Source organism: Hirundo rustica, chromosome 26 (assembly GCF_015227805.2).
Source record: "Hirundo rustica isolate bHirRus1 chromosome 26, bHirRus1.pri.v3, whole genome shotgun sequence".
Classification (NCBI taxonomy): Eukaryota; Metazoa; Chordata; class Aves; order Passeriformes; family Hirundinidae; genus Hirundo; species Hirundo rustica.
Genome location: NC_053475.1, coordinates 5,065,263 through 5,076,893, shown reverse-complemented (window position 1 = coordinate 5,076,893; position 11,631 = coordinate 5,065,263). Strand labels below are relative to the sequence as shown.

The following is an 11,631-nucleotide window of genomic DNA, read 5'->3' as shown; positions in this document are numbered from 1 at the left end:
TCTAAATGTCTGGTTTTTAGTCTGTAAAAGTGCACTACAGCTGACATTACAATTCTCCAGCCATAAATCTAAATTAAATTTGTTCAGGAGGTACATAAACACTGGAGGATCAGGAGGGACCAGAGCAGAAGCCATGCTTCAAACAAGGAATTGATGGGAAAGGCTTGAGAGCATCTCATCCCTCTTCTGAGGCATTTTAAAAACTGCCCAGTTGAGGTATGTGCCTGGAGCCTGTAACCTGCTTCTGTCACCTGCTCTTGCCTTTATAGAGGATCCTTTATGAGGCAGCTGTGGCAGAGTGAGTTGTTTTGCTGGCAGCAGCAGTTTTGTTCCTGAAGATTGTCAAGAACACATGGCAAGTACAGGTTGTATTTGTTATTTTGGCCATAGCATTGGTCTGCTGTGCATAGCCTTTCCTGGGTCAGCTCCAAAGTGGGTGGGAGCTTAGACTAAATTTCATTTCAGTGAATCTGACTTCCAGAAGGATCTGAAACTAGGGATGGGGTGTCTTGTGTGTTGTATTGCCTGTGTGAACTTGGGTGTGTCTGGATTTTAATCTGAGGGTTTACTGCTGTCTATAAAGTTGTGCTCTTCACAACATAGTTTCTTTCTAATGCTACAAAACTTGCTCATGAAACTGCATAACTCAAAAGAGAATCCTTATTTAGAGTGTGAGGAGTAGAATTTGGTTGCCATCAGCCTGAGCAGAGTCTTGAACTACTTTAGGTGGGAGAAAGATTGCTGTTGTTGATGCCAATAACATGCTGCACTATCTTTGCGCTCTAAGTATAGCATCAGAAACAAACCTGCTGGGGCTCTCTGGGCTGGATTCTGGACTCTCAGTGCCAGGAGATCTGCCTGAAGCCATGGGTCAACTGTGGAAGCTCTGGAGAGGGGCATGTTCCCAACGTTTCCTGCTCAGGTGGTTGGTTGCTTGGTCTTCATTGTGAGCTGCATGGCTCTCCTTTCTGCAGCACAGACTTAGAGGTTATACTTGGGAGTCAAGTACCTGAAAAGAAGAATATGAAAATTATAGTGGACAGACATTTTAGCAGGGCCTGTTATAATAGGACAAGGGGTAATGGTTTAAGCTAGAAGGGGTGATCCAGACTAGAAATAAGGAAGAAAGTTTTTATGAGGGGCATGGTGAGGTGCTGGCACAGCTTCTGTTTGCTGAGTTCTGCCAAGAACTGGGAGTTCTGAGTCTTGCTGGTATGGGCTGTTTGGGTGAGGGACTCTACTTCAAGGTCACTACGCAAATCTTCATGTAATAGCTTTGGGAAAATTCACTGTGGCATTAGCTCTTGCTTGTCCTACGTTTATTTAGTACATTCAGAGGATGACTGAACATATGAAGCAATCTGCATTTGAATGAGGTCTTATTCCTTCCTCTTCTCTATTACTAAAGTATAAAGTTAGATATATAATAAAAACCGTAATCACTTTGGTATTTGATTAAACTTGAACTAATGAAAGATGAGGTAATGGTTGTTTTTTTTCCAAAATGGGTTCAATGTTTTCTACAACTTCTTGATATTTACTCAGTGCTTAGGAATCTCTTGGTTGTTTCTCCTGCTTTTTCTTTTCAGCTCAGGCTCTTTGCTTTGCTAACAGCTTCCCTTATTTGCTATGGCCTTACCTCGTAAAAGTTGATGCCAGTCACATCTGCATTTTTTTGGTTATACAGCAGTTCTGCTGTTGGTGTTCAGAAAGCAGCAGAAAAGATGAGCAAAGCAGAGTAGAAAATACTCTATTTTTAGGACAAGATTGGCTTATCTCATATTTATCCTAGCTAGGGGGATAATGTTACCAGAGATCTCACATGGGTAAGGGCTGCATAAGACTGAGTTAAAATTAACTGCCTGGCAGTCTACAAGCATGGAGCCTGCACAAGAGCCACAGGAGCTGGGACCTCAGACAGAAATGATTGCAGACACAATTCTTGAGGTTGGAGAGAGACTTTTCCAGGTCAGCCGTAGGGTGCTTTCAGTACACAGTCGATATTTTGAAGCCATGTTTTTTGGAGGAGCGAAAGAGAGCTCTGAACAGCACATAGTGATCAAAGGGATCGATGCAGTGCCTTTTCAGGCACTACTTGAGTTCACTCGCACAGCCCAAGTGCTTATAGGTCAAGAAAATGTGACCAGCTTACTGGAAACAGCTGATTTTTTTCAGTTTGACAGGGTGAAGCTGTTGTGTGAGAAATTTCTGGAGAGAGAACTGCATGTTTCTAACTGCCTGGGCCTGATGACGTACTCACAGCAATTTGCCTTTACAGAGTTGTATGTGTCTGCTATGAATGTGGCTCTCACTCACTGGGGGGATGTGATATACCAGGAAGAATTTAAGACATTACCCAAGGAAATGCTGATGCAGCTCCTGAAAAGTGATGACCTCTTCATTTCAAGAGAGGATATGGTTTTTGACAGTATTATGATTTGGATAATGGAGGACCCAGCAACTAGAGAGGAAGAATTTCTGGATTTGGTGGGCGAAGTCAGGGTCACTTTTCTGAGTTTGTCCTTCCTCGATACCTTGGTGAAACGCAGCAAGTGTGCTGGAGAGACAGATACCTTTTCCAGACTAATAAAGAAGTTAGACAGCTGTCCCCCACCCAGCTGGGAAAATCCGAAACTGTGTCCTTATGCTGGTCGGAGCTATGACACCTTATATGTCCTAGGAGGAAAGCATGACAAGGAACAGCAAGAATTATTTCTCTTTCAACCTAAAACAGGGACCTGGCAGGCTTGTTCTCCGCTGCAGCGCAGGAACCTCACCCAGTATGGAGTGGCAGCAGTAGGTAACTTACAGAGAAGGGAGACCGAGCAAATGCAAACAGAAGTTGGAGACTGAGAGTTCCAAATGCAGGGAGTCCAGCTGTTGCTGTAAAACTGTTGTGCTCAGCACTGTAAATCCTCACTCATATTGGTGTTCATATTTGTTCAAAGAATGGTTTTGTTTTCCTTAGCCCTGGAAGAATGCTGAACAACACTATTCTCATATAGCAGAAACTGTGCAGTCTGCCAAGCTCCTTACTTTGGCTTTATCTAGAATTAGTCTAAGGACTTGGCTGTAAGCAGCCTATTTTTTGGCCTTCTCTTTTGTAGTGGTTTAGACAGATGACAGGCAACTTCTGATTTATAGTTGCCATTACATTAAACTTGGAAAATCTTCATGCTTGAAACTTTCAAGCCAGCTCAATACTATGGCTTCCTATATTAGTGTTGGTAATAGTCCCATTTCTGGTAGGAGTTTGGAAGTGAGATCCCCGAGGTTCTTTACAGCCAGTGTTTCCATGATTCTGTTCAAAAATGGGAGCAGGCTTGGAAAGACTGGCTGCATACTGTAGGCCCAATGTATCTGTGTGGATGAGGAATTAAATGCTGGAAACTGATTGATGGAACAGTGATTTTCTCTCCTCATTCTATCAGTACAGCCCAGGGTGAAATAAGAACCCAAGCCACGGAGAGCAATTTTTAGCCTTCATGTGACTAATATTTTCTTTGCTGTCTTTCTAGGGAGCTTCCTTTTTGTGACAGGAGGATATTTCCGGGATGAGTTTGTGTGGTACAGTGTGGATTGGGTGCTTATCTACAACTGCTTGGACAATTGCTGGCTGGAAGGGCCAGCCATGAAGAAGTCCCGCAATAGCCACTGTGCAGTAGGAGTAGGGCTCTATGTGTATGTTCTCGGAGGGAGCACAGATGAAGGGATAATCGCAGCAGTGGAGCGCATGGCTTTGATGGACTCCGAGTGGGAAAGCATGAGTCCTATGGCTCAGCCTGTGGAGAGAGGCGACGCGGTCAGTGTGGGAACTAGGATCTATGTGGTCTGTGGCCTGGATGAGAATGGACATGTATATGATGGAGTGCAAAGGTTGAACACAGAGACAGACAGCTGGGATGTCATCTCATTCTCCCCTCTTCCAAGGTAAGAAATAATATTCTGGGACCTGGCAGAAAGTGAAGGATTCTAGTGTTGGTCCTACTGCAAAAAGAGGTTAGACTGTAGAAATCCAGAAGTCCTGTCCCCGCGACAATTCTGTGATTTTCTACTTAAACAAGACTTCTGATTTGAGGACCAAGGTCACCCTGAATATTTCAGGGGCCAAATCTTTCTGTTGATTCTGATCAAGGGTTTATTCTCTCTCAGGTATGACCTCTGCATCACATCCCTGAATGGGGCTCTGTACACTGTAGGAGGGGGAGCTTTTCGATTTGATGTGGAGACAGATGAATGGACCGAGGTGAATGAGGAATGCTTGACCCAGAAATTCTTCATGGGATGCAGCACCGTGAATGGACAAATTTATCTCCTTGGACAGAGGAAGGGAAACAGTGCCATCCCCACTGTAGTTCTCTTTGATCCCTACATTGATGTGTGCCAGGTCATAGATAACAAACTCCCTTGCCCTCTTCCAATTCATGGCTGTGTCTCTGTGCGAAGATTTGATACGTGGGCATAAGAGTGGAAGACCATGTGCTTTACTGTCGCTAGAGGACACGAATAAATACTCACAGATCTGACTCCACGAGATGAAGGCTGAAGAAGAACTTTATTATTTACAAAGACCTCGCTTTTATAGGTTTTGAAGAATGTCTAGGAATTGGAGAACAAGGTTACCACCTCTCCATCCCAGTGGCCAGGTTAGAAGTCTATCAGTTAACTCTCATCAGAAAGGAATGTTGAAAACATGATGTTTACAGTACAGGCTGTGGGAAATTCAGTTACAAAGTCACAAAAGCTCACATAATATAACAACACTTTACAGCTAAAGGTAGTTAGATTGCATCAACTTTGGCCTGTGACATTTTAAAAATTTTGTTCCTTTGTAATTTTACCTTTTTTTTCCTACTCAACAAATGAACTTGAAGCAAAAGCCAGTGAAAACTTTGTCTTACACAAAGGCTGTAGGTCATTATTGAAAATGGTGATTGGTATTGTTATGGTACATAAACTCCTTAAGGTTGAAGCTCAATAAATGTCTGTTCTGACCTTTAACCTCTGTGTCTCTCTGTCCTTTGAACAGCTGGAAAATCACTGCCTCAGTATTAGAAGATATCATAGGATTTAAATAGTAAATCAAATGTGTGTCAAGGGAATCCTCAGCAGGATTATAAGCCCATAGTGTTGTAGGACAGAGTAAAAAAAAAAAACAAACCCAAACAGCAATTGCTGTCAAGCCATACTTAATATCAGTACCATTTTAGCTTGAAATAAGCAAGTTTCACAGGTTATGCAATTATGGCTAAATTTACCTTTATTCCAGGCTGGAGAGCACCACAGAAGGAGGGACACTATTCTGGATTTATGGATTCAGGTATGTGATGACAAACATTAGCACACTGAGTCTTAAGAAGATGGCTTCAGTTTCCTTAGTCGTCTTTGGGTCCACAGCTGCAGAGACTCAGAATAAAAATGCCCATCCCAAAGCACTAAAATGAGCATGCAAGGAGCAGGGTCCTGCACATAGCTGTAATTAAAGACTGTGGATGAGGAAGAGCATTTCCTGGGCAGAACTATGGACTTAGGGTGGTAGGGGATTGATCTCCAAGGGCACTCAGGCCTTCCAAGTGTGGAGAGAGACAGTGACTGCCTCCTTGGTACAATGGAAGCAAGCTGGGAGGCTGCACTGCAACCACTGCTGTCATCTCTCCTGTCAGAGTCTGTTCTATGCTGTGACACAGCAAGAGAGTTCCTGGGCTGAATGATTAACACCTCCAGAGAAGGGGAGAGGCCTTAAAAACTGAGATGTGTTGGTTAAAAACAACCCTGCCACTGTGAGAGCTCTGTCAGCATAGCAGGCCTGCAGACACAGAGCCCTCTAGGTCCAGTTTGGCTTGGTGTTCATATTTGTTCCAAGAATGGTTTTGTGTAGAAATTGATTCGCTGCAGACTCCAGGACGGTGTGGATGAATGTAGACAAGAGATCTCTGAAGCTGGGTTTTAGAAGATGAGGTTTATTGTAAAGGATATGAGGCCTTGCTCTGAGCTGCCAGGCTGCAGCTCGTGGCAAGGCCTAGGAAGGTGGGGGAAGGGAGAGGTAGGGAGAGGAAATTCCAAGAGAGGAAAGTCCTCGGGGAAGGGTGCCAGGCAAAGAGGGTGTCCAGCCCCCTCGGGACACCTTATCAGGGGGCTTCAAGGTGGGCTGGAACAGGACTTGTGCCAATGGGGTTACAGATACCTGATACTTCAGGGGAGGGTTACAGGTGTGGGATGAACCATTGAGGGGTGAGACAGAACATTCCATTTGACCCCTGGGTCTAGCTGCAGGTGACCTTCAGCTGGTCACATAACTGTTTTCCCAGACATCCAGTAGCTAGGACATCTCAAACATCAAAACTTGCTTTCAATTCTATCCCACCTATAGGTTTCACATTCTCAGAATCCAAGCAGTCATATTTATAAGGCTTTCTAGCTTCATCCTCCCCAACAGTTTTGTTTTCCTTAGTCCTGGAAGAATGCTGGGGCATTCTTGCCAGCTCCCACTGCAGAGCTGGGGGTCCCATGATGGGGCTGCAGCAGCCAAGGCTGGGCCTGTTCTCTGGGCCCAGGGACCAGTTGTGCCCTGGAGGCTGTATAAATCTTTTAAATGCTGAGATTCTCATGTATAATTTGTGACTTTAAAAGAAAGCATCATACTTGAAGGGACAAGGTGCATTAATTCATAGACAAACCCTTACACCAGGGATCCCAATGAAGGGTCTTGTACCCCATCAAAGTGCAGCTGGGGGGGTGAGGTGATGTCCTGCTCAAAGATGATGTTTCAAACAGAGAGGGTGGCTGCCTGCCTTCCAGCATTGCAGCCTGCAGACCCAAATTTCAGAGTCCTTCAAGGGAAAGCTGGTTCAGCCTTTGACTTACATGATGTCAGACTGCCAGCAAGTTTCAAAGATTTTCCTACTGATATATGATCTGATATTCTAAAAGGATTTCATGCAAAATGTACAAAACCAGACTTTTTGTTGTGTAATTAATTTTTTACATTTAATTCAAGTTTTTTGTTACACTATAAATTCTGAAAATTAGATCTTATGCAAGAAATTACAAGGTGGAACATCATCCAACCTCTAAACGATCTGGTTAAAATTATGGCATTGTAATGCTCCTATTTTCCAATTTTAAAAATGAAATCTCAACAAAATTAATATATCCATATAGAAAGCTTCCATTTATTATGTATAATTTCTGGTGTGCATTTGGAAGAATTTAGTTCCTTTCAATTTTAGGAGACTTCTCCTTGAATAGACATTCAGTAAACAAAATCTTTTAAACATTAGAACTATTTTTTTATAATTCATACAGCAAATATGGCTTGTACCATTTCGCCAGGCCTTAGTTGCAGAAACAGTTTATCCCAGAGCCTGACCATTTTATACTTCCCAAATGAAAACTTATTTGTGATTTAAGCCAGTGTCTTTCACATGCAAGTCATTTCACGGGGTGGCTGGCAATGACTGCCATTGTCTTTTGAAATTGCAAATTGGTTAAATGTAGAAATATATCTGAATAACTTAGACCATTCTGTGTATCAGCCAAAATGTTTGTAGATAACAAGCCATCTGCAGTCTTGTTTTCAGAGCTGTCAGGAATTCATTAAGGTTACTGAGTCAACAACAGGACTAAAAATAAGAACCAAAAGCCTGAGAAACTGTCTACAAAAAAAATGAAAAACCTAGACAGAGGACATACAACATGATAATGGACACTTGACCAATTAGGTGTCCTGAAGGACGTGTGCCTGCCTTGTGAACAAGTGGCTTAGTCAATCGAGAAACACCTGTACACGTGGACAATAGTGCTAGAATCCGTAACTGGAATTTAATGTAAACAATAAACGGCTTCTGCTGAAATCATATTGATTCTGCTATTCAGTTGCCCAGTGTTTCCCCTACATAATGATGACCCACCACGTTAGAAGAACGTGTGATGTTGACGCAGACCAGGACTCTTTGAAGGAGTGCGAAGAGGGTATGTCGTGGTTTAGGGACAAATTTGGGAGAGAACTCCTCCATAGGATCCCTCCGGGAAGCAAACCCAAATGGCCTCTCCCTCCAACTGGTCCGGTAAAAAACATCTTCGGAGAAAAGTGGAAAAAACTATTTTACTTAACAAACAAAGTGCATACAAGTATAAAGAATGAATAATATGAAACAATAAAACTTCTCGTTCTGGAGTGAGATGGCAAATTGAGAAAGTTTTTGCCGTGGGTGGAGCTTGGCTCTCTCTCAGTCTCTCATCAGTCCCAGTCCCTCCTGCGCTGCTGGAAAATGCCGAGGTCCAGGCCCCGGTGGGCTGCAGGTGCAGCCCCCAGTGCTCCCCTGGGTTTTCAGTCCAGAGCAGGTTTAAACAGTTTCAAGAAAAAAAGGAGAAAACCACAACAAAAACAGTCCAAGGAACTTCTCTGCCCTAGCTAGCTGAAACTAATTAAAAGCAAAAAAACCTCTGACCTGCAGTCTCTCCAAGCCTCCGCCGAACACCCGGTCTGGAAAGGAATGTGGAGAAGTCAGGCAGTTTTCTCAAAACAAACTCCGCGCTTCTCCTTGCTCTTAGAACCAGTCTTAAAGGCACAGAACTCAATAAACAGCACAAACAGAACAGACAGCTGGGGATACAAGCATCATGAAGTCACCCTAGGACAGGGTACTGCGAAGAAGAACGGCAGGGGGGGGCCGGGCCTGAGGCCTCCGCGGCTAGCCGTGGGGCTGGGAGTCGCCAGGCACCACTCAGTGAACGAAAGCACGAACCCTTTCGAGGAAAGGCTCCAGAAGAAAAAATAAGAAAGGCATGCTGTAGCGGGTACCTGCAAAAACAGGTGAGAGGCCAGGGCTGGAGGAGATGGGGAAAGCTTTCACCAAGGAAGAGGATGCCAGGTTAAACCTCCTCCAACTCATCCTTTCTGAGAAAGGAGATAGGTATGACCTGGAAGTCTTAAAGAGGTTATTAAAATGGAGCCAGGAGACAGGAATTTTTTGCCACCCCCGGGCGGGTGAGTTTTATCCTGCAGAGAACCCCGGGCACCGGGCGGTTCGCGGCTCCGCACTGGGCGCACGAGCTCTGAGGATGGCAGGAACAAGACATTTCCCGAAACACAACAACTTTTCGGAGCTGAAGATCCTAGGCAATTCCCTCCCAGTCTTGGTGAGCGGGTTTTTCAAAAGACCCAGAGGCTTTGCCAGAGCGGGCCCGCTCCGCGGAGCTGCGCGGACACCGAGGGACATGAGATCGGGTCAAAAAAATCTCAAAATAACGAAGAGATGTTTATTATAATTTAAAGACTTTGATAGGATTGCGTTCTCGTTTGGTTTTTAAGCAAGAAATAAGAGATTTATTGCTCAGGGTAATTAAAAATCTCCCGGAAGCTACATAAAGCCAGATGAAGTTGCAGCTTCTTTGCTCCCTGCGTGCCGCGTACTTAACTAAGTTATGAGCAAGTCAGAGGGTCCAGCGAGCAGTCGCGTATCTGGCCACCCCGCAGAAACCGCCAGTAGCTCCGCCGAAACCGGAGCCGCGCTCGGCGCCGCTGAGCCCGTGACCGAGCCCGTGACCGACCCTGCGCCAAGTCCCAGAGAACCTTTTGCGGGCTCTCTCGGCCCCGCGCGTGGCTTGCCCAGTCTTGCAGCTGTCCCCCTCGGCCATAAGCGGGGGACTCCCGGCCCGGGCGGCCGCCCTCCATCGAACGAACACGTTTTAAACACGGCGCCGTCCTTCAGCAGCATTGCGCATGTGCAGCACAGCTGTCCGTACAATAAAATGGCGGCGCCCTTCAAAGACCCTTCATATGTCAGAAGGGCTGCTCCTTGCTCTTTTCCGTACAACAAAATGGCGACGCCCATTACCGCCGACGCCATTTTGTGACCACCGAGGCTCGCAGCCTCCACGTACAGTGCCACTTCTGACCGCTTCTATTATTGCAAGGAGCGGTGGGGAGAAGAACGGAACAGAAAGTTATACACAAATAGAAGTACAACAGCGAGGAAAGGATTCCATCTCGGCAAAAGGGACAGATTTGCAAGATGCAGGCTCACGGCATCCAGAAACAGACCCCCTCAAATTTTAAATCACATGATATTTCAGGAAACAGCTTAAAATAAATTGATTGGGCTGAAGTAAGGCGAGAAATTATCAGAGAGATTTTGACTTAGTACATGACCAGCTTTTAATTATACCTTGACGGGAAACTCGAAAAAGAGCCATTGCCTTCTCCTCCGCGGTGGCCAGAGCGACAGGGTCTCAGAGGGGGCCAGGGCAGGCTCTGCTGCTGCCGCCGCGCTCATGGGCCGCACCCCGGGCCGAGCCCGGCCCGGCTCCTGCCTGGCGTCCCTCCCTCGGCCCCTCGGCCCGCCGCCCGGCCGTAGGGAATGCAGCCACCGCCGGGAAGAGCAACGTGATCGATCGCAGATAACCTGCAGCTTGACATAGCGCAACAGGACGATTGTAATTACAGGAATTGGAGGAGCTGCATCGTGTTTGCAAAATGAATATACAATTACCGTTACAGGGCCAGAAAGGAAAATAGCAGCAATTCATTTCCCCTGTCGTGCAAGAACCTATCACTAGTGTGAGGAAGAGACCTGCTATCAAGTGGAGCGTAAAAAAAAGAAGTGATTTTTTAGTTGGAGTCATGGATGCATTTGCCACTCTAAAAATAACTTGGAAGACAAATAATCCTGTTTAGACAGATCTAGGTAGAAAAGATCCCAGAGCAGACAGCTTTGCAGGGAAATGAAAAGACCTTGACAAAAATCTCAAAAAGAGTAACAGCAATCCAGGAACCCGAAAACTTGCCAAGAAATACAGAAAGAAATAGAAGCTTGAATCTATTGTACAGACATCTCCAAAATGCTGCAAAGTTGAATAGCAGTTTACCAAACTTTAGGTTGTTGTGTTTTAGTCAGTAAAACTGCAGTTACTATGAATCAAACTTAATGTTGTATTTATATATTTTGTATTTATATATTATTATAAATTAAGGGTTGATAGAGCTAAGCATAATTAAGCTCCACTATGTTTTGGTTAGAGTACTGTTAAGTTATGTTATTGCTTTAGTATCGGGATGCTAAGTTCTCTTCAGATTAGTTTCTATAAAGTTTAAGAGTTGTTTAATTCAAAATTATTCTTAAGTTTTGTTAAAAGATGCTTCTCTAAATTTCAAAGTATAGTTAGTTGGTTGGGTTTTTTTTAGAAAAAAGGCAACTCCAACTGAAGCCGCTGTGATGAACTAATGAACACCTGTCTGTAGAAGGAAGAGGATGCAGTTTGTATGACTTGAAAACACGTTGATATAGGGGTTTTTTTTTAAGTTAATTTCATTTTTCTAAAATTTTTACAGTTTTAATGTTGCTGGAGAGATAAGAAACAATAAATGCAGTGCCTTATTACCTATCAAAGATTTCAACATAATCTGATTTCTTAAACAAGAATGTTGGCAAATATACCAGATGAGATTACTCAGCGTATAGTTGCAAGAAGCTACTCAGCTGTTCTGTCTACCAAATTACGTTATTATATTTGTTTTTCAGTAGCCTACACTTTAAGAAGTTTTACTAAATTCTTCTTGTGGTGAAATTTGGAGTTGCCATGGGTTTTTCTCATAACTGATTTACTTATAAGATTAATATGCTTGTTGAG

At 44.2% G+C, this 11,631-nt stretch overlaps 1 protein-coding gene across 1 annotated transcript; it reads left to right on the top strand.

The window, feature by feature from the left end:
* The first annotated feature begins 1,863 nt into the window (after positions 1–1,863).
* LOC120763556 (kelch-like protein 24) lies at positions 1,864–5,001 on the top strand. Its single transcript, XM_040086994.2, has 3 exons — positions 1,864–2,800; positions 3,519–3,930; positions 4,153–5,001. Exons 1-3 carry the CDS (start codon positions 1,879–1,881, stop codon positions 4,463–4,465), a joined length of 1,647 nt encoding a protein of 548 aa, XP_039942928.1. The 5' UTR covers positions 1,864–1,878; the 3' UTR covers positions 4,466–5,001.
* The last annotated feature ends 6,630 nt before the right edge of the window (positions 5,002–11,631 follow it).

What these genes read in the sequence shown, in the direction of transcription:
- LOC120763556 (XM_040086994.2), top strand. Translation starts at nt 1,879, where the DNA reads ATGGAGCCTGCACAAGAGCCACAGGAGCTGGGACCTCAGACAGAAATG. An exon ending in GTATGGAGTGGCAGCAGTAG is followed by an intron (nt 2,801 to 3,518) that starts GTAACTTACAGA and finishes CTGTCTTTCTAG; the next exon opens with GGAGCTTCCTTTTTGTGACA. An exon ending in TCATTCTCCCCTCTTCCAAG is followed by an intron (nt 3,931 to 4,152) that starts GTAAGAAATAAT and finishes ATTCTCTCTCAG; the next exon opens with GTATGACCTCTGCATCACAT.